The sequence below is a fragment of the Fundulus heteroclitus genome, chromosome 1 (genome assembly GCF_011125445.2).
Source record: "Fundulus heteroclitus isolate FHET01 chromosome 1, MU-UCD_Fhet_4.1, whole genome shotgun sequence".
In the NCBI taxonomy this organism is placed as follows: domain Eukaryota; kingdom Metazoa; phylum Chordata; class Actinopteri; order Cyprinodontiformes; family Fundulidae; genus Fundulus; species Fundulus heteroclitus.
The window spans coordinates 20,755,836-20,778,158 of record NC_046361.1 but is presented as its reverse complement, the minus strand read 5'-3'; the positions used below and the strand labels follow the sequence as shown (position 1 = coordinate 20,778,158).

Below are 22,323 nucleotides of genomic sequence, written 5' to 3'. Positions count from 1 at the left end.
CACTGATCTTCTACTCCACAGCAGCCAGGAGGAAATGCAGTGGTCTCCAGCAAACAGCTGACAAGCACTCTCCTATTATCTGTACCATTTTGAGGGAAGCTTCAAAGGAAGAAAAAAACTGGAAAACGTCCTCGGTGCTATGTAAAGTCAGCAGCTTCTTTGGTCTCTGAAAAACACACACGCTTTTCCTAGTCTCACATTCTCTCTGCTCCTTGTTTTTTGGGGTTGGGTATAACCTAAAGGCACCTTACATGCCTTTGCTCTGATTGGTGGCAGACTTGGCCAATGGGAGCGGCGGCAGACACTTGTCATCATGCAGAGTGGAAGTCATGAAGGAGAGACAGAGCTTGACTGAAAATGCTGTCTCCCTCTCATTTTCACCACCCCCCCTGCAGGAGCCCGGGTTCCCACATCTATTTACTGCACTTGTTGTTTACCACCCATTCCTGTTGTCCTTTCCTTCCATCTCGTAACCCTTTCAAGCAAAGTTAGACGTTTTATCAACATTTGAGCTTTTGTCAGAGAGATTGGAATTCAGGCTAGGAGAGCTGTTGGAAAAGAGAGGAGTGGGGGGGGGGGCCTGCCAAGAAAAAAAAAAAGAAGAGATGAAATGGGAAGCGACAGAGCGGAGGATGCAGAAAAAGGAGGGGTAGAGATTAAACTAAACACAAACTGACAGAGGGATGAAGAGACGTGGAGTGACAAGAAGAGACGACCAGAAGGAAATGCAGGCAAAGAGAGAGAAAAGCTGTCGGACCCAGGAGAAAATTAAACGGGACCTCAGCAATGCAGTCACTAATTGAAGAGAGGATTCACAGACAGTTTTTAATGGTCCAATTCCATCACACCAAGAAGCCACTCAGAAAAAATGTCCGCTGTCATGTTCCTGCATTGCTCTCGCCTTGCAGTTACCCTTTCATGAAGGAGAAATCATAGGACAGCTTGGGAGAGACGTTTTCTGAAATCACACAGCCAGACGTTACTCAGAAGCTCAGCGCGTTAGAGAAGGCATAACAAAACTGTCAAAAAAAACTAATCCCCTTGGGCAGGCCTGCTTGCAAACACAACAGATATAACCACGTGAGCCTTAGGCGACAGAAAAGAGCTGTCTAATGTTCCGGGAATCTCTCCTTGTCCTGCTTTCTCTTTCTGCTTTTTTATTTTCTAACTGTACTCTTCCACTTCCATTCTCACACTCTCAGGCTGAGGCTGTGGGTCAAAGGATGGTGGGGTGAATACTAAGGAGGTAGGCGGACACCTCCAGTACCGCTCTGTGAAGAAGCACTGCTGTAAGCCCTTATGGTTTTTTACTTTTTTTATATTTTGACACATTACGACCACAAACTTTAGTGTATGTTGTTTTGATTTTATTGGATAGACCAACATAAGACAGTGCATCACTGTAAATGAATGATATATATGATTTTCAAAATATACTGTTAAAAAAAAAATAACAGGGAACACTTAAACAACACAATGTAACTCCAAGTGTTATCTTTATTTTTTGAGCAGTATATATTTTATAATAAGAAATCTGAAAACTGGTATTTACTGTATCCAGTCCCTTTTACCTGATATTCCTAAATGACCCCATTGCAACCAATTCCCTTTAGAAGTTGTCTAATCACCAAATTACGTAGCAGAGTCCACCTGTGTGTATATTAATTCCAGGATTAATCCAGCTGTACCAGCAGAATATTGGAGAGCTGCAAACATAAGATATGGTCCTCCACCTAAATTAAATTAATAATTAGTGGGAGCACAATTGGATTCAAAAGCGCAGTGCTCTGTAAACAAACACTGTTTACTCTTTTTACCTTTTGTAAGTGATTTTTTTCACTTGTATACAGTGTGGTATATGCCGTGTGTTTTAGATACCAACGTGAGGCACTACCAAACACTGGTAGATGCTATGGAAAAATTTTCACAAATAATTTCAGACACTTCTGCAGTATCCCTGAAGAGCTAACTAAACCAGTGATTGCTCTTCGCATTATTAGTTAGTCTACAAAATGCCCTGTACAAACCCTCCCTCTCCAGCATATTCTTCGTCAATGTTCGATCTCTGACCAACACGGTGAACAAAATGCAGCTGTGGTTAAACACACAAAGGTCTCTGAGGGACTGTTGTGCTGTGATGTTCTGTCACCCAGTGAAGCAGACTGCAGCAGGGACTCCGGTAAACGGAGAGGAGGGGGACTTTATGAGTACAATAACAACAACTGGTGCACCAACCCTATCATAGATTGGCAACCTGTCCAGGGTTGAACAGCCACTTGCCCAATGGCCGCTGGAGATAGGCACCAACCCCCTGTGACCCACCAGAGATAAGCAAGGATAGACAATAAATGGATGATGCTGCATTAGATAGTTACTGTTCACCAGATGTTTAATATTTATCAGTGAAATGCAGGCTATCTTCTTCCAAGAGAACAGCTTTTTTTTTTATCATGGCTGTTTGTGTCCTAGCGCAGCTAAAAAAAAAAAAGAAGAAAAAAAGCACTAGCACAGCTTCACTCACTGATTAGCAAAAAGCGGGATACTCATCCAGAGGGAGCTTTTATGGTAGCAGGGGACTTTGATCATGCCAATCTTCAAACAGTGCTACTTAAATTTGACCAATATATACAAATTACATCTCACTAGTAAATCAATCATACAGAGAGAATCTGGCCAGAGAGAGCTATAGTGAAATTGCAGGACTGTTTTGAATCCACACATTGGGGCCCATTTACAGAAGCAGCTACTCCAGAAGCAGACATGGACCTGGAGGAGTATACAGCCACTCTTCTTGACTACATCAACAGCTGTCTAGAAAATGTGACAGAGACTAAAGAAATACAGGAGTATACTGATCAACGGCAGTGAGTGAACATTGAAGTAAAAGAATTGCTCAAAAAATTGAATAAGGCTTTTAAATCTGGAGATGCACTTCCCTACAATAATTTCTTAACATTTATTCCAATTTCATAACAGCATCTTAATACTTTTGCTCAAACTGCATCATTTCTTAAAGGTATAGTGGATGATTTTTCCAAAAATGTAGATTAGAAACAACCAAGTCAATTTTGGAATAACTGCGTATTCACAAGACCATCCTACCTGCTCTTCTGCTACTCAAGGGGATTTTGTGAACCAATCTCCCAAATACACTCTGGTCTTGTTTCTTTTTTCTGAGACCTTCCTCTTTTTCTCATAAACTTGTAAGGTAGTTTGCTTCTTACGACTCTCAGCTATTTTCAAAGTATACAGTGAGAGCAGTGGCTCTACAATGAATTGCTGAAACCAAAACTCACTGGATGCGTAAACGTTAGAAGTGTCCATGCGCAACTAGAGGAAAATATCAAGGAACATGGATGCACATTGGCATTAGGTGAGCACAACACAACAAGTGGCATTTGGGACAACCAATAGATAAGATGATCCCCCTGGAACTCGAAGCCAAAAGAAGATCGTCCTCTATACCTTTAAGTTTGAAAACAATAAAAAAGAAAAACGATAAAACAGAATAAAGTGTGTAAGAAATTACTTTTGCCGTTACTAGGGTTTGTATATTGTCAAATACGCCATGAACTCAGTGAGAACGAATCTCCAGGTAATCACAAGGTTTTCCTTTGTGACCATTTCTTTGGAATGGCTCCACGCTTTACGGATGTTACCCTTTGGTCTTGCATTGTGATAAGGCTGACTTTTTTTTTGGCTGCTTAGGTTTTTATTGCACCCCATCTCCACCCCTTTCAGTCTGCTGGATCACTGAAGAACTGAATTTGTGTGAATGTTTAAGACTGTTTAATGTTTAAGTCGCTTTTCCTCTGTCTTATTGGAGGCATGTTTCCCAAACAAGCTGAGCATATCTGCAAACCTGTCCTACAGTGCATGGTCACATCATATTGTACACTTTCATGTAGATTATGAAGGAACGAGGACTTAACAAAGGTGGTCCTCTTTAGGACCTGGAGTATTACATCCCTGAAAATAATCCTTGTTCAAGCAGTAGTAATATGCTCTGGGTGGTTAATATTCCTTTTTCAGAACTGCAAAAGTGTCAAGAGTTGCAGATGCCTGATCCCTGTATACAAATATTCTTCTTTCAAAGCTTGGGAAAGAGCTGAATAGCTGTCACAAATCTCTGGAGCTTTAATGAAAATATAAATGCTCCAAGCTGTTGTTTTTCAAATAAGCTTCAGTTTCTCACGAGATGAGGAAAAGGGAAAGTCAAAGACACAACGTTTGACCTCCCAAAGATAATCATTGACATTTGAATCCTGACCATCTGGATTGAAAAACTATGTCCAGAACAAAGGAATCAAGCTGGTGAATATCGAGGCAGTTCTCATGAGGTGGGCCTTGGCCAGCTGAGATGTCAAGTTGGTTATGTTTATGAAATGATGTAGATATTTGAACTAACCTATGATGTTGCAAGGAAGAATGCTCCTGAGCTAATTGAGTCTTTCAAGGTGTGAACTTTGTAGTGGTGGGTCAAGTTGGAGCTGAGCATCCTGGAAGAAGTGTGAGGTATCGGCTTTAGAGGCAACCTGTGAGGTGTACTTGTGCCTTTGACGGGGTCCCTGGCAGCGGGCTGATGCTCTGCTGATCAGAACCAGAGGTGACTCCTAAAGCCACGGACCACTTTCTGGTGGCGGTACCGACAGCCTGGAGCTCCAGAATGGCAATTTTTGCCTCATCACAATCCTCCGAGCAGCGCACACTCCTTTCCACCTCCCAATTCGCAAAAAGAGTCCTCATTTCACTGCCTGTTGCTGGGTCCTTAGTCTGGCTGGATTCTTCCATCATGAGGTGGGGAGGTTGTGGACCCAAAGTGTGGCAATGACGGTGCAAAGCTATGGTGTGATGAGGAAAATTTCAGCCCTCCCATTTTTAAATGCACCTTACAACAACAAGCAACAACACAACATTTGAGCAGGTGGAGGCAAGCTTAGGGATGATGGTGGCCACAGAGTAGCTACTCGTATTAGGCTGGAATTTATCCTGCTTCTCTCACTGTTAGCCCATGAACAAGAACATGGTGTACAATAGTTGCCCAAATTTCACCAGTGATGATAGCTCTCTGTCTTCTTCTGCTTTTTCGTTTTCTCCTTCCTCCTCCTCCACCACCACTTGTCATACGAACACCTTTGCCTCTCAATATGTTTCTGGCCATTGTAACTCTTCGCACATGTGCCACCTGTACTTCAGACATGGCTTTTGTACCGCCCAATTGACCTGATCACATCATTAGATACAGGTGTGTTCAATTTTGAGTAACTGTGTGGTAAAGGTGACAGCTGTGTTGGAGTTGTGTTCATATTTTGCTGTAAGTGTTTAGTATTTTGCAACGCAAGTGAATCACAGTGCAAAATGTGTTTAGTGCCTGAGAATGTGTTTAAAGGTTTTTTAGATTCTGTCTAATTACCTGAAGAGTTTATGAGGTTTGGCCAAAATAGTGTATGATTCAAAAAATAGTTTAGGGAACTGAGAATTGGGTTTTGAGAATGGGGTTTGGTGTTTTAGCAATTGGGAAAAACTGTATCATATATTATAGTAAATATTCTTCTCCTAGCTGGATCTGGCAAGAGAATTTCATCAACATCGCAGGTAATATCCTCATTGGCAAGACAACGTGAGTCTTACAGTTTATATTGATTGCTTTGACCTTGAAGAAACTGGCAACCTCTCAGTTTTCACCATCACCATCTCAGCAGAGCAAAAGACACCTCTTGCAAATGAGTTAACCCATTCTCATTGGTTTGACATATTTCCCCCACCCTTTTGCAAAACAGTTAATGCAGATGTCATTCAAGCAGTCCAAACTCCACTGCTTTAGCTGTGGTAGCAAAACAGAAACTAAATGTTCCCAGCTCTTAGAAACTTCTTGATTGGTATGAAATCACTGAAGCACCTGTTTGACACTTCTTTACACAACTTTTCAGTTTGGAATCAGTCTGCAGGCCATAAAAGGTGCCATGTTGTGTGTTATTCTTTGCAAGCATGGATGGTCTAAGGCAGATAAGAGTGAGAGTAAGAGGTAGATGGCTTAGAGGAAGAGGAATCCATGTGTGAGGTGGCGGTGTACCTGGAAGGGCTCAAGTTACAGATGAAATTCGGGCAACTGTGACTGATCATGTGGTAAATCATGGCCTATCACTTAGAGGGGCGGGACAATGAGTCCAACCTTTTCTCAATAGAAACAAGGTTGCATCCATTGTAAGAGTTTTTCAACGGGAGAACAGGTAATGTTGCTATACAGTATATGCAGATATATCTGTATCTATTCCTATAGAGGAACTCTTCAGTGCATGGAGATCAAAGGTATATGATCACCGCCCCTATGAGCAGATGCCCTTTCTCAATGCAACGACTGCTGCTGCCCAAGAAATAGATGCAGAGGCATGTCAAGGATGGATCAGGCATGCAAGAAGATTTTTCCCTAGGTGCATCACAAGGGAAAATATTGAGTGTGATGAAGATGAGGCCATGTGGCCTATTCGTCAAGAGAGAAGAGACTAGAACAGACAGGTTGCCCCAGTATTTTCTGTTGGAATATTTCATTTGTTAGCCACGATCTGAAAAAAAAAAAAAAAACAACAACAAATAATCAATAAAATTTGGATCACAGAACATCTGATTCTGGATCCATTTTTTGCAAGAAGGCAAATTTGACTACAAATGACATTGACACGTAAGCTGCGTACAGTCTTTGGCTACAATGACCAGCAATGCTGCACTGACTCACATTGAGTGTGGTATTTTGTATTTTGTTGCCCCTTGTGTAACGAATGATTGGAAGGGCTCAAACATTTGTGTGCAAGTTGTGTCATTTGAGGGCAAAATGTGCTTTTGGTTCATATTTGAAATGTTTTGGCAGAGTTTGAGCATTTTGCAAACAAAATGTGTAATTTTGACCATTGTTGCCACTGTTTAGGCCTCTGTGTTAACTGTTTTGAAAAATGTGGATTTTGTAGATTCAAAGCAATCGATAAAAACTGTAAATGATGGATCCATCCTTGCACAGCTGACTTCTTCCATTTAGGTTGAAAGCAGGTGATCACACCAGCTGCATTTTTGTAGGGTTCAAACCTGAATGGTGTGTCTATAATAAAGCAGCCATGAGTTTGCACACCTGATGTGTGTGTTTTATCAACTGGTTCATTGGTGTGGTGGTTTGTCAGTCAGCGCTTTGGAATTGCAAGGAAGAGACATCATCATATACTTCTGTGTCTTAACATAAACAGTTGTTTAGTACTTTGCAAATCACTGTGTGTATTGTTCTGCAAAATGTTTAAGGCTGACTTTGTGTTTACAGTGGTGAGAATCTGGTCCAAATTTTTGCTCCTTGAGTGTAAGGTGTTGTTAATGATGTAATTCTTTTGTTTTTAGTGTTTATGCAATCATAACAAAATGTAAGCAATCGTAAAAACCTATAAAACTCTCATGGAAATAAAGTTTGTCATAACTTTAAAACGCAACACAGAACACCTTAGCATTAGGCTGAAAAGCGCTCTAGCCAGTAGCTCATTTGAAAGCACTAAGAGATATACTGCCAGATATAGGCATGGCTTCTATAACCTTTTTGATCTATTGTCTTTGGGATGAATGAAGACATTTCTAGAAATGATGCCATTTTTTTAGGAATTTTTGATAAAGGGAAAATCTAAATATGTTTTTGAGAAATTCTTAATGTGAAAAAGACCGACAAATATTGACATTTTGAGTACTGACAAATGATTCTGTTAGATGTTTAAAGTATAAAAGAAACTTGTGTGGATAGGGCACTTGAACTAGCTCAAGTCCTAACTAGCTGTGCCTCACTTCTGCTGGCGCTGTGTTGCACACACTGACTGATGCAGCTGTCTCTATGTCACCAATAGACATGTTTGATGACATATGTAAAACACACACTGACATTCCACAGTCTGTATAAAATATATAATAAATGTGTCTGACAAATTTAGTCTTTGTAATTGGCCATAAATGCATGATTAAAATTTGATGAGTGAGGCAAAAAGTACTGTGCCACATTTACAGGTGGCAGTGCTGAGCCCCGTGGGAACAACAGGTAACAGGTTGCTGCCCTTGTCTTCGTCTAAGGAGAGGGTGCAGCTGTTCAAAGATACACACATTTAAATTTGTTTAGGCAAAATTGAAAATTACATCTTTAAACAAAACGATTTTTTTAGAACTGAATTTTCAGTCAAAACAGGAGGACAGCCAACTCCAGATCTGAAAGATCTGCTTCAAACAAGTAGAAAAAAGATGACCCTCTCTTTTTAGCCAGAATGGTACACCTGAAAAGATGGGTTGTGCCACAAGACACCACGTTTTTCTGCTTTCCATGCATTTTATTTTCAAATAATTAATTTGTATTTATTTTCTTCTCATTGAAAAGACTGAAAACATGCATTTGGACTGGGACCAGCCCAGGACCACTCTCCTCCTTGAAGATTATCTCCAATGAAGCAGGCCAACGCCCAAAATTAAGGCAAACAGGGACAGTTTTTACAACCCAGTAAAGAAGATAATTATGAAGGAGGACAGGTGCATCAACTTTATACACAGATAAAGGTAAGATCATACATAGTTTTTCATTTTAATAGAAAAAAGAGGGATCAACCCAAATCTAATTTGACCTTATGTTTTGTTTTGTTTTTGTTATTGCATTGTTGAACGGTATTGAACTGATTAAAGAATGATTGAAAGCTTTTTTTTAACTAAATGTTTAATTAAGGTCAAACATATATGTTTGTCAAAACTCTAGAGGCTTCTCTGCCTCACCTGTCATGAACCTGCACATCACTCAACATCGCTGTGATGGGGACTGCAAAAGGCATGATACTGGGACAGAGGTTTTAGTAGGTCAACAACCCTAAACATAAAACCAATGCTACAATGGAAATGTTCAGGTCAAGGTATATTCATGTACTAATTTGGCCTAGTCTTAAAAGTTTAAACTTTTTTGCAAGACTCTAGGCCTTTGCAGGTAAACACAGCCAGACTTTAATGCCTCAAATACCCACCACCTTTGTGTAAAATCCCATGACAAAAAGCTACTCGAAATAGCGTGCCTGTGGATATGCACAACAACCTTTCCCCTTACACATCTATTGCCTAAAATAATAAATTAAATAAAAAAATTCCTACAGCCACAACCAGAGCAACCAAACCAACATTTCATTGAGCAGTGGAAGAAGCAAGTTAGGAAAGGAATTCACGCCTTGGATCAACAAAAAACACAGATGTTGTCCTGCAGGAAATGGAAGAAACACTGATAATAATTTCTTAAAATGTTATACAAGCAAGAGGAGTAATTGTTATCACTAAAAATATCCATGTATGTTTTGCTGTGTGTGTGTGTGTGTGTGTGTGTGTGTGTGTGTGTGTGTGTGTGTGTGTGTGTGTGTGTGTGTGTGTGTGAGGGAGGGAGGGAGAGAAAAAGAGCTGAGATAGGGTTTCTTCATTAGTTGTGTTGGTATCAATAATTCAGACCTGGTCCTTGTTGGCGTTCAATGGGCCGAGGTCTAATGTGCTGTCAGGCCAACAGGGGCCCAGGGCTGAGCGCCACTTTAATGGATGTCATGATGAGAGGGTGAAATTGGAGCATGGATATCCTGTATCATCTATAGGCAAGAAGACGGGGCAAGAAAAACGCAGGGGAGGAAAGCCAAAGGACAGGGGAAGGGTGAGGGCCACAGGGGAGGGGACAGATGGCATCACTGGAAGGGTAGGTGAGTAGGAAGGTGATAGATGAAAGAACAGAATGCAACAGGGACAGACATGATGAAGTCACTTTATTAGCACGCTAAGGATGGTGCATTGCCATTTAATAAAGTGGCTAATAATCAGCTTATTTCAAGGTGAATAATGTTGAAATAAAAAATACACTCACATTATTATTATTTGTTTTTCACGTGTGCTGCTTCAGCTACTAATGTCATTTGGAATGGAAAAAAATAAGATTGAAAGACAGAAATGTTTGACAAACCCGAAAGAAAGTTCTGTCACTTTGGGGAAGTTTTTTGCATATTTATTTTTTAGCCGATTACTTACATAGGTTTGTGTGTCACTTTACTCTTTAACAACACCAGGGCATAATTGCATCAATAGATAATCCCAACAAGCACACCAATGTTTAACTTTTCAGTCTTATTTGATTTTAGTGAACATTTCATGATCCCCTGCTTGTTTTAGACCCACTGCAGGTGCCTTGACCCCAGAAAAATATATTTAGGCTGCTCATTATTTAATAGGTTATTGTCTTTTAAAAAACCCAGACAAGACATATAGTACATTACACAAATTTAGCTTATAGTTTGATTATTTGTTTTGCATTGATTATCGGGGACTTGGTATACTTTTTTAAGTTGTAGAATAGATTTTTGTAAGGCTCTTATTTCAGGTCTTGCCAAAAGCCAGCTCACATGACACACACTTTAAAATCTCCTCTATCTGCACATTTTAGAATTAATTTACAGTGCTTTTAAAAAATTATTAAAGATATTAGTCTACAGTCATATTCAATAAATTGGAATATGGGTTCAAATGAGGCTCATTCAGATTAAAAGTACCTTTTGAAAATAACCTTTAAGGAAGTATTAAACGTACTTTTCATTAATCCCACATTTCTGTATTGAAAATTTATTTTTATGGGTTTGAGTAATATTCTAATCTTAAAGGAACAATAAGTAAAACATTTAATGTAAAATCAACCTAAATCATTCTCATTTGGCACCCAGGATGGAAGTAAGAAGAAGGCTGCAGGCCCAGATGGGATCAGTCCTAGGCTGCTGAGGACCTGTGCAGATCAGCTCTCTGAGGTCCTCATCTACCTGGACAATCTGAGCCTAAGGTTGGAGAAGGTCGCTGTCCTGTGGAGGACCTCCTGTGTGATTCCAGTTCCTAAAACAGCAAATGCTAGGTTATTGGCTCATTACGGACCCATTGCCTTCACCTCCCACCTGATGAAGATTATGGAGAGGCTTCTCTTTACTGACCTCTGCACTGTAGTGAGCCCTGCTTTGGACCCACTGCAGTTTGCTTACAGGCCTGGTCTCAGAGTGGAGGATGCTGTCATTTATGTACTGCAGTGGGCACTCACCTACTTGGAGACGAATGTTACTGCTGTGAAAGTCATGTTTTTTGACTTCTCCAGTGCTTTCAATACCATCAAACCAGAGCTGATGCATTGGAAAGTTGTACCTCACTGAACGACCTCAGTACATGCGGTTGCGTAGCTGTGCGTCAGAGGTTATAGTCTGCAGCACTGGGGCCCTGCAAGGTACTGTTCTGTCACCATTTCTCTTCACGCTTTATCCAATCCAATCCAATCCACTTTATTTATATAGCACATTTAACAACAGAAAAAGTTTCCAAAGTGCTGTACATAACAAAAAAATAAACTAAAAAGGACACAGAGGACCACACAACTACACGGTGTTAAAAGCCAAAGAATAAAAGTGGGTCTTACATAAGACGAGACTTAAAACACTCCACTGTGGATGCTGTTCATATATGGAGGGGCAAAGTATTCCAAAGTCTGGGGCCAACTACACAAAAGGCTTGGTCCCCTCTGGTTTTAAGCCTTGTCTTACTTTGGCACTACAGTATTAGTTGAAGATGGCCCTCAGACCTCAGAGTACGTGCCGGAGAATAAATCTGGAGGAGGTCGGTGATACATTGAGGAGCCATCCCATTCAAGGCTCTAAACATAAACAATAAAATCTTAAAATCAATTCTAAAACAAACAGGGAGCCAGTGCAGAGACACAAGAATTGGTGTAATGTGTTGATGTTTTCTGGTCCCCGTTAAAAGACGAGCCGCTGCGTTTTGGATTAACTGCAGACGGGAGAGAGCTTGTTGGCTAATGCCTGAATGAAGTGCATTGCAGTAGTCCAGACAGCTGGAAATAAAAGAGTGTAAAACCTGATCAAAGAGGTTAAAAGATAAAAATGGTTTTACCTTTGATAAAAGACGGAGATGATAAAAACACAACCTTAAAATCAGTCAGTCCAAAAGAACTGTGTATTCAACTGTGTCAAAAGCAGCAGTAAGATCTAAAAGCACTAAAATGGCTGAACTGCCAGAATCAGTTGTTAAAAACAAGTCATTAAAAACCTTTAACAGTGCTGATTCAGTACTGTGAAATTTTTAGTACCCTGACTGAAAAGGATCTAAAATGCTATGTTTGTCTAAAAAAGGTTGCACTTGTGCCAAGACACATTTCTCCAAAATCTTTGAGACCAGCGGTAATTTGGAAATCGGTCGCTAATTAGAAAGAGTCATGGGATCCAAACTATGTTTTTTGATCAGTGGTTCAACAGCTGCTTTTTTACAGAAAGAAGCACAGTTCCAGAAGACATACTACTGTTGATTATCTCACCAACGACTGGGCTAATGGTGTCCCAAACCTCCATAAAAAAGCGAGGAGGGATCGGGTCAGTGGAACAGGAAGAAGGTCTTCTGTTCTGTCTCTCTTCGATGTCGGTCGCGTTTTTCTCTCCTCTCCAGTTCTTCATCCACCCTCCCCCTTCTCCTGCTTCTGCTGCTATGTCTTGTCTTTCTGAGCACTTTCTTCATATCACCCGAACTCTGAAAACCATGGATCTGGTAAGTTGGTCTCTCAATGCTATTGATAAAAAATTTCCGACGGGTAGGCAGCGTAAAGGGGACCCGTCCTGTCCCAATTTGACTCTTTTTGTGAGATACACCCTATATTCTTGGATGCAAAACGGTGTGTCTTTCAACTTTGTCAGTCCTGGACGTGGAAACTTATACATGTTTGGATTCATGACACTTGGATTTCTACTTATTGAATTTGGTAGATTTTTGATGTATCGGCAAATACAGCGGATGTCAGTAGCCTTTTTGCCTTGCTCAGGAACACACTCTGAAGTTGGAGGTGCAGAGCCGAAAAGCTGGATATGCTGGAACGCAGACTGGCTTCGGTGGTTGAACTCAAGGGGAGATGGGATAAAATCTGGAAGTGAAACACGGAAAAGCCCAACTAAATTGGAATATTGGATTTCACCATTTGGAGCCAGCAATGACTTAAAGCTGAAGGGAACGTCGGCGCAGCTTGTCCTCATAACAAAAAAAATATTTAGATTATGCCTCCCTTATCAATAACACTCCCTGGATGTTATGGTGGGAGAGCTCAGAACTCTCCCCTGCTCCCTCCTCCCCCGCTGACATCTGCGGATACTTTCTGAACTGTTGGCTGGTTGATAACATCAAGGACAATGGCCTCTGGAGAGCGTTCATGGAAATATAAACACTTTCACCCAAACAGACACACAGAACTGATGCTCACAACAGCATATGAACTTACACGTGACCAGTCTCTAATGTTAACCTTTCTGCTTATGTGTCTCGTCATATTTGTGCTTCTCGTGCCAGAGGTTTTTGATATCTCAAACGGTATCCTGTTATTAGGATAAAGTGTGAAATATGTGGCCCCTATCTTTCCATAGAGTCAATGGCAGTGCCCTGTGGGCACCGTGTAAGGCGGTGTCCTTGGCAGCATGGCCTCAGTAAATCGTCTCCCCCTGAAATGTTTGTGATGTATGTTATGTTATGGCGGTTGGACTGAAACAGTAATTTCCCTCTGGGATTATTAAAGTATATCTGATTCTGATTCTGAATTAGCTTTACAACAATTTCTGTTAAAACAGCTGGAGAGACAGGCTCAAACTTTCTAAAAACAAATGAGCAGCAATTAACAGCAGAGGAACTCATAGTAAAAGCTGATATATCTGCCATGATAGTATCCACCTTTTTGATAAAAAAATTTAAGGAATTTACTACAAGATTCACTTGTCATTTCCAGTGAAGTGGATGTAATAGGATTAAAAACAGAATCAATCGTCTTAAAAAGAATGTGAAGCTTGCTAAGATTATTTAAGATTAGATCAGACAAATACTTGTTTATTTCAACCCTAACCACCCTCTGATACTTTTTCCAGCTTTCTTTAAGAATCTGGTTCGAGACCTTGAGACGGTCTTTCTTCCACTTTCGCTCTGCCTTCCGACAGCCGCACTGAGTTGCGAGCATATTGTCGTTGAGCCATCGATCCTGCTTTGGCTTGGGACACATGACTTCACATGGAGCAACAATGTCCGAAACCCTGGACCATGCTGAAATCAAATAGTTCATCAAATGCTCTGTGCCAAATGCAGCAGAATTTAAAAGATTCTGTGCATTTGCTGAAAAAAGGTGAGAAAAAGAAGTGTCAGTGTCAGGTTTTATAAGCCGACCATGACACACTACAGGCATTTTCATGTCAACAGCCAAACTAAGATCAAACATTACTGGGGCGTGGTCAGAGAACACTGCATCCTCAACAATAACATTGATATTTTTAACGGGAAAGCCATAGGTTAAAACAATGTCCAAAGTGTGTCCATGGACATATGTACTGCAAGTGACCTGTTTTGTCAAATTAAAAGCCTCAACCAATCTAAAAACTCTCTGGCCATTAGTTTTGGTGGACAGCAGACGTGGATATTAAAATCACCAACAATTAAAAACTTTACACATCGGACTTCAACTATAATTCAGTCAGGTGTCACCTTCAGAAGTTCTCTGATGACTCAGCTATTCTGAGCTGGGTGTTGGAGGGGCATGACTTAGAGGGTATGTTGGACGTCATGGATTTCGTGAACTGGTGTGAGTGCAGTTACTTGTGCCTGAAGACCAGTAAGACGAAGGACCAATATTGACTTTAGGAGAAGGACACTACCTCATCTACAGGTTAACATTCAGGAGGAGGACATTAAAGGCATACTATGCAACATTTTTCAGTTAATTAATGTGTTCCATACCGATTTGGATTATTAAATGAGTCATTTCAGGTCGAACAAAGGTTTTCTCGGCCGCCCTGGGGGTCTGTGGGGGAAATACCGCACTTGCAATTGCAAGAGCTCACGGCCCGCACACACAGAAGTCTCGCTTTACGGCGAGAACTCCATGTGTTTTTGCCCTGCCATTCACTATATGCATGCGCGAAAGCAACAACAAAGAACCGCGTGTTAACGTCAAATAAACATGCAAGCATATCGAGTTTTATTATTATTATTATTATTATCTTTTTTTTTTTTTTTTTTATGTTGGCGAGACGCTACCGCGGCGGCCGCGGCGGCTGCGGCTGCGGCTGCGGCTTGGCGAGGCGGTGGCGGTAGCGTCTGGCTAACATAAAAAAAAAAAATAATAATAATAATAATAATAAAACTGGCGAGGCCGCGGCGGCTTGGCGAGGCGGCCGCCGCGGCCGCCTCGCCAAGATAGCGCTGCGGGAAGCTTGATGTTCATACCTTCACTGTGTTAGTCATTGTTTGTACTGCTGTTTTTTTCCACTTTTCGTTGCGTTCGCCTGTCTGCTAAGCTCAAAACAACCGCGCCTGGCTTGACGGAGGAAACAGAACAGCTGAGCATCTTTATGACAGTGCACTTTTACTTTCGCCCTCTGGGGGGAGCCTCGCTGGAAAATCCACCCCGGTTGCATAGTATACCTTTAAGTTAGTGGGCAGTTTTCAGTATCTGGGATCGAACCTAAATAATAAGCTGGACTGGTCCCATAATACTGATATCCTGTACCCTGTACATGTCTCCGTCGTTGTGTCCTTGGGCAAGACACTTCACCCGCATTGCCTGCTAACAGTGGTCAGAGGGCCCGTTGGCGCCAGTTTATGGCAGCCTCGCCTCTGTCAGCCTGCTCCAGGGCAGCTGTAGCTACTAACATAGCTCACCACTGTCAGTGGTGTGAATGTGTGTGTGAATGGGTGAATGACTAAACTGTAGTGTGAAGCACTTTGAGGTCGTCAAGACTAGTTAAAGCTCTATACAAGTACAAGCCATTTACCATTTACCATGAAGGGTCAGAGTCGCCTCCATCTTCTGAGGAGACTGAGGTCCTTTGGTGTTAGAAGGCCTTTGTTCAGAACTTTTTAATATTCAAATTTATTCAATATCGAATATCACTGTAACTCTAATTAGATTTAGTTTTCTTCTAAAGACCCAATAGACTGATATTTTGTTGTTGTTGTTGTTGTTGTTATTAATACTGTTTTATTTTTCATTCTTGTTTGTTTGTTTTTTGGAATGGGACTTTGGTTAATGGAAAAGCAAATCTTGCAGTGAAGTAATTTTTCTATCACTGCCTACCTTTGAAACTGCCTTGCTGAAGGCCTGAGAGCATTTTATTGGTAATGTTCTATTTTTATAATATTATTCATTTATTTAATGTCCTTTAATAACTATACAAAGTAATCTACTCAATGTTGCTGTATTTGTCGTTCTTTGATCTTTTCTAACAAATATTCTGAATTTATTTTTATTTATTCATTTGATATTTATGGTATATAAGAATTGTTTCAGTTAGTGGATATTCAGAGTAAGTTCTGGAGTAAATTCCTGCATACCCTGGCTTTTCCATTTCAGAAAGTTTAGATGCCTTTACCCTGAGTTAAATTATGACAACAGATTACTCAGTGAAACGACCCTGCTACTGAGCAGAGTTGTTTGGGCAAACTTTGAGTTTTTCCTACTTGTTACCTGAGATCTGCACAAGAAAGTGTCAAGGTGTGTCCTGTTCTGGAGGAGCCTGTATGCTGGAGCAGAAATTTGCCACAGAAATCTATGTCAGGAGAGGCTGATTACCCCATGATTAAATGTCTTATCATTTCTGGATTAATATATTTTCAAGTGTTACCATTTTTCGCCGCTGTCAATGATTTATCTCAATATTGTCAGCCCGCACATTGCTTTTCTATGCAATTCACAAGGAGTGGGCAATTTCAGTTCTGAACAATTTCTTTGTGCTGCTCTTCATTTTCATGCCAACACAACATTTTATTAACCCAGGTGACGTAGAAAATCTTTCAGAGGAAGCTGTATGTCGCACAGTCAGGAATGTTACTGTTGCACTCAGTTACTGTAGAGATTAATGGTGTTCCATAGTTAGAGACCCACAAGATTAATAAAAGAAATGCAGTGTGGTACAAATAAAGTTTTTTTTTTATTTCCATTTAAAAAAAATATTTCTAAATAAATCCCCACAGTTACTTTAAAATTCAGCTGCAGAATTGCTGAGGACCATAAAGCAAGCTTTTTTGGCTTCCTGAGGGTTTTAAAATTAATTTTGAGGTACTTCTTGAAACTTTTTTGGTCTAAGTCCAATTTGTTTGTAAGGCCCTCTGAATCTCTGACCTGTTCTGGAAAGAGTTGTCTGTTGGTTCCTAATGTGAGAACTAAACCTGGGCAATACAGTGGTGTAGATTCCCAATCAGCCAGGACAACACAAACCAAAAGGCTTTAGTTAGTAAAAGGAAACTGGACAACAAATCTGTTTTTTTATCCTTCTTGTTTTTTTTTTATCCACTTCGCATGGAGAACAGCTAAGGGCAGACAAGGGTTTGTGAAATACCTACAGCCCCCTGTACTCTTTAGCCATTGCTAGCATTCTTGTCTGATTAGGAAAACGTTATCAGGGCTTTCAGCTGTAATGTATCTAACTTTCTCTCCCAGCTGCATGATATTGCATCACTTCTTCATCCACCCACTCACTTACAGTCATGTTCCAGAAATTCCAACTTTAATTTAACTACCAGAGCAACAACCTTTAGATTTATAAAACGAATTTGAGCTAACTTAGCTCTGATCTTTGTATCAATTGTTTATCATAAAGTAAATTACTGATTTTTAAGCATCAGTTTTATTCCTGTTAAGTCTAGCAATGTGCAACACTGAGCATGGGAACCTGAATTGTATTAAAAGTTTGCTGCCCTCTATTGGGGCCATCATGTCAACACAGGAGAACATTTCAAGATTCCTGCAACAGATCCCAGCATGTAAAGTGGTTTTTATAGCCATAGACTTATAGCCATGCTGACACGCTTAGAGGTAAACAGGAAACAAAACAGGAATCAGACAAAACACTTTACACCACCGATGGTTTTTCAGACAATAAATAAAAGACCTTAAGTTAGAGGAAAAGTTGATTTGCAAGAAAGCCTTTGTGGATCGACAGACATTGCTATGCTTGCAGAAACTGTATTATCAACTGTAAGAGCCTTGTGATTATCTGTCATGCTGATTTGTAGGAGTCTTTGAGAGTTGAATCAAATCTGAGTTATATATAATCTTTAATCCTTCCTGTCTAGGAAAAAAAACATTCTGAAAGACATGCCTTAACATACACACAGGAGATAGAATCCACTGAGTAGACGTGACATATATTGTGCTCGCATATCAGCAGCTCCACATATCTGAAGACACTGTGTGACTTTCCACAAATCTTCCTCAGCTCTTTTCTCTTCTTAAATAGAAAATATTTCCACTGACACACAGTCTGCACTGAGACCATATATTATGCTTCAGGTCTCTGTTGCCACTGCTGTGGTGAATTTAGAGGTTGCCTATGAAGGTCAAAGGTCCGCTGAACAGGCAACATGTAACCCAGCTCGCCAATGAACACAAGCGCCTCTCCATTCCCCTTGAACTAGTCTGAGCCTGTAAGTCTGACAGGCATATCAGTTTGCCACAGTGAGGGATAATCGTCCCACTAAATTTAGACTATTGATCAGGTGTGGAAATGGGCCGGAAACACATTCAGCAGGTTGAATGTTCATATCTGTATTGGTATTTTCTTCAGTAGTAAATTATTTTTGTTAGCGGGGATATTAATCCTCCTATACTGTCTAGTGATCATCAGCACAGCTGAACATTACTGAAGTGAATCGTGACTTGAGATTTTCTGTTTATGGTTTGCATGCTTTGCTCCCCTCAAAGCCTTGCAAAAGCATCATACCTAACCCATGAAGTCAAAGCTTGTACTAAGGTCAGTCATGCAAGTCTTTATGTGTTTTTTTTATTTCTAGCACTTGATTTATTCATTCACATCAATTATATGTCTTTTTTGTCTTGCATTTTTCACAAATCAACAATATCTCTTCTCTCCCAGCGTAACCCATTAAAACTTAACAACTTATGAGGACAGGTAGGGAGAGTTTGGGGTTTCCCAGGATGTACTGATATTACACAGGAGGGTGTGGCTGACCTGTGAATCCTCACTTGCCTGCAGGGATGGAGAATGTAGATGTTGACCGTCACATTCTCACACAGCCCTGACGTTTTCACATCACCACTGGTGCAAAGCGCGCCTTTCTCACTAGACGGACTCCAATCACACATTTACTCCAAAACTGCTCGCGTCATTGATCCATTCTTAAATGAAAGACATAGGTAATTCACTGAAATAAACATTTCCTGCTCTAAGGTGACGCATTTTTAAGTTTGTGAGCGTATTTATGAAGACAATGAACTCATCGTTTTTTTCCTCTCCCCAGATTCTAGTCTATATTTAAAGCTTTGACATTTCTCGAGTGAGAGTGAAAACAGGAGCCAGCCTTTACCCTGCGTCAAACTTTATTCTCCTGCAGACTCTCCTTAAACTGCACATTATTTTATTTTTTTGTGATTAGAAAACAAAGAGATCATTTAAAGGTAATTCACCATAATTCAACACAAACAAGGTTTATTTACACTGTTGGTACATTTTTCTGTTTAAAACCGTCATAAGTTAATATTTTTGTAGCTGTATATTCTTTCTAATATTGTTCTAAATACTGCAATACTGCATTCACATATTGCCCAGTGATGGACTGGTGATCTGTCAAGATTGTACCCTGCCTCTCGCCCATTGACTGCCGGACATAGGCACCAACTCCCCAGTAACCCTGCACAGATAAGTGGGTATAGAAAATTGATGTGTGAAAAAGTCACATGGAAGTCTTTGTTTGCAAAATCACTGGAGGTACAATTATTTAGATCCTGTTCTCAATAAATAAACCTTTTGCAAATTGGGCAGCACTTACATCTTCATTTGAACATGAGGATTTTTGAAAAAATTTTCTTTCTAAACTTCTCTAGATCATCCAGAGTACTCTTTTCTCCTTTTTTTTCATCTCTTCATCTCAGCCCTCAGTTCTAAAGATTCTAGGTCTGTATGGCGTGACCTTGGAAGAAGCTGGATTCAGAGTTTGGTTGTGCAATTCTTTCTCGTTTTCCTGTTGAAATATCAAATTAAGACCTATTTTCAGTTTTCTGGTAGAGGCTGTGAGATTATTATTTAAAATGTCCTGATACTAAAAGCAGTTCATTATGCAGTGCATTTAACAACGTTGCCAGGACCCTAGAAAGAGAAACAGCCCCACAGCATCACAGATCCTACTCTATACCCATCGAAGAGCATGAGACACTTTTCCAAATGTTCATATTTTAAAAAGCCTGTTATTGTTCTCATTGGACCAAAGAGCATGGTTCCAATTAAGGTTATTTTACAGTATTTCTGAGTTGCTAAAACACATTTTTTGAAACTTTCTCTCGCTTTCCCAAAACCTTAAACACAAATCACCAAACTTAAGCTACACTGTCAAAACCTTTGACTTGTCTTGCTTTATCAAACAATTGCTTCAGAACTATGTTATCTTTACCCAAAACCAAACACTGTTTTCAGATATCACACACATCCAGCTAATGCATAAACACTACACAGCAGTCATTACACACTACAGAGATAAATGCAAAACACTGCACTCAAAGCAGAGCAGGGGAAAAATTAGATTTATTATGAAGTTCTTGCACAATCCTGCACACAAATATAGTCACAAACAAAATATGCAGCAGATCGATAGCAATGTCTTGGAATCATTCTGCCTCAGCATCATGCCTCTGGGCATGGTCAGGCCACAGGACCTCATCAACGTCACAGGCAATCCTGTCCCTTGCTAAACAACGGGGAAAGAATCCTTTAGCATGACGAATCCAACCTTGAATCGATTCCACTCCAATGTCGTCACATGCTGCATCCATTGACTGAAGGAGATTTTCCTGTGCATAAGGATTTCTGTCATAGACCTTCCACCTCCATGCAGAAAAAAATTCTTCAGTGGGATTGAGGAAGGGCGAGTATGGTGGGAGGCACACATTTATAAAACGTGGGTTATTTTCAAACCACTCGCGTATTCTAGGACCACGGTGAAAGTTCACATTGTCCCAGATTACCACGTACATGGGATGCTGTGGTTGCTCATCACCTCCCTCTTCACGTCTCAGTAATGCTTCCTGTAGAGCATACAGAAACGTTATAAGATGGGCAGTGTTGTAAGGTCCTAAAGTCACATGGCGGTGAATAACCCCATAGCTGCTGATGGCAGCACATATGGTCACGTTGCCACCACGCTGCCCTGGCAACTCTACAATGGCTCGTTGACCAATAATGTTGCGGCCTCTCCTTCTCCTCTTGGTGAGATTGAAGCCAGCTTCATCCAAGAAGATGCACTCATGAGGCCTCTCCATGGAATCCAGTTGAAACATTCTCTATAGAAATGAAAACAAGTTAATTTTGATATAACGTAAATGACTTAGCATTCCAGGCTTCATGACTCTGTATACATATGCTGCATTACATTCAACATAGTAAAGATGTACAGTAACTCAATAGTGCTGTATAATCTCTAAACATTACATATTACTTACTTGTACATATTGATATCGTAGCTCTTTTACCCTCTCAGAATTTCTCTCAAATGGTACTCTGTAGGCTTGTTTGAGACTTATCAGGTTGCGTTTTAGGACACGGTCAATAGTGGAGAGACTCACACTGTTGATTCCTTCAAAGTTCTCGTTGTCTTCCTCAACTCTCTGTTGTATTTCTCGCAGACGAATGAGATTATTTTGAAGGACCATATTGACAATAATGGTCTCCTGCTGTTGTGAGAATATACCTCTCCTTCCACCGGCATGTGGCAGTCTTTCAATTCTAGCAAATAAAACATCTTGTTAGAATTGTACAGACAGACCTAATGCAATGTAACCAAATATGTAAAATACATAAAATATATATTTTTATGTAATACTATTATTAGTTTTACTGTAATACTGTAAGAAAAGGGCCAATTTTTAGAGATGTTACAGTAATTTACTGAGACATTCCACAACTGTACATACTGTACTGTAAGTTTGAGGGACCACAAATGATAGTACACTTACCGGTTGTGTTCTCTGAATGTCCTGACAATGGAGGCCACAGAGAACCTGCTTATATTTGGTTGAACACGTAGTCCTGCTTCCCTCATACTCATTCCATGAACCAGAACATGGTGTATGATTGTTGCTCTAATTTCATTGGAAATGATGGCTCTTGTTCTTCCTCTTCCTCCTCCTCCTCCTCTTCCTCCTCCTCTTCCTCCTCCTCTGTCTCTTCCTCCTCTTCCGTCTCTTCCTCCTCTTCCGTCTCCTCCTCCTCTTCCGTCTCCTCCTCCTCCTCCGTCTCT

At 40.4% G+C, this 22,323-nt stretch overlaps 2 protein-coding genes across 2 annotated transcripts in view; both read right to left on the bottom strand.

Moving 5' to 3' along the window:
• znf385a (zinc finger protein 385A) overlaps positions 1-22,323 on the bottom strand; it is a 112,652-nt gene that overhangs the window by 88,486 nt on the left and 1,843 nt on the right. The window lies entirely within an intron of this gene.
• LOC118563238 lies at positions 20,597-22,260 on the bottom strand (the record flags this gene model as incomplete). The annotated part of the gene is made up of 3 exons (XM_036137613.1): positions 20,597-21,367; positions 21,527-21,809; positions 22,040-22,260. Coding segments are annotated over 3 exons (1,176 nt in total), but the record flags the coding sequence as incomplete, so codon positions are not given.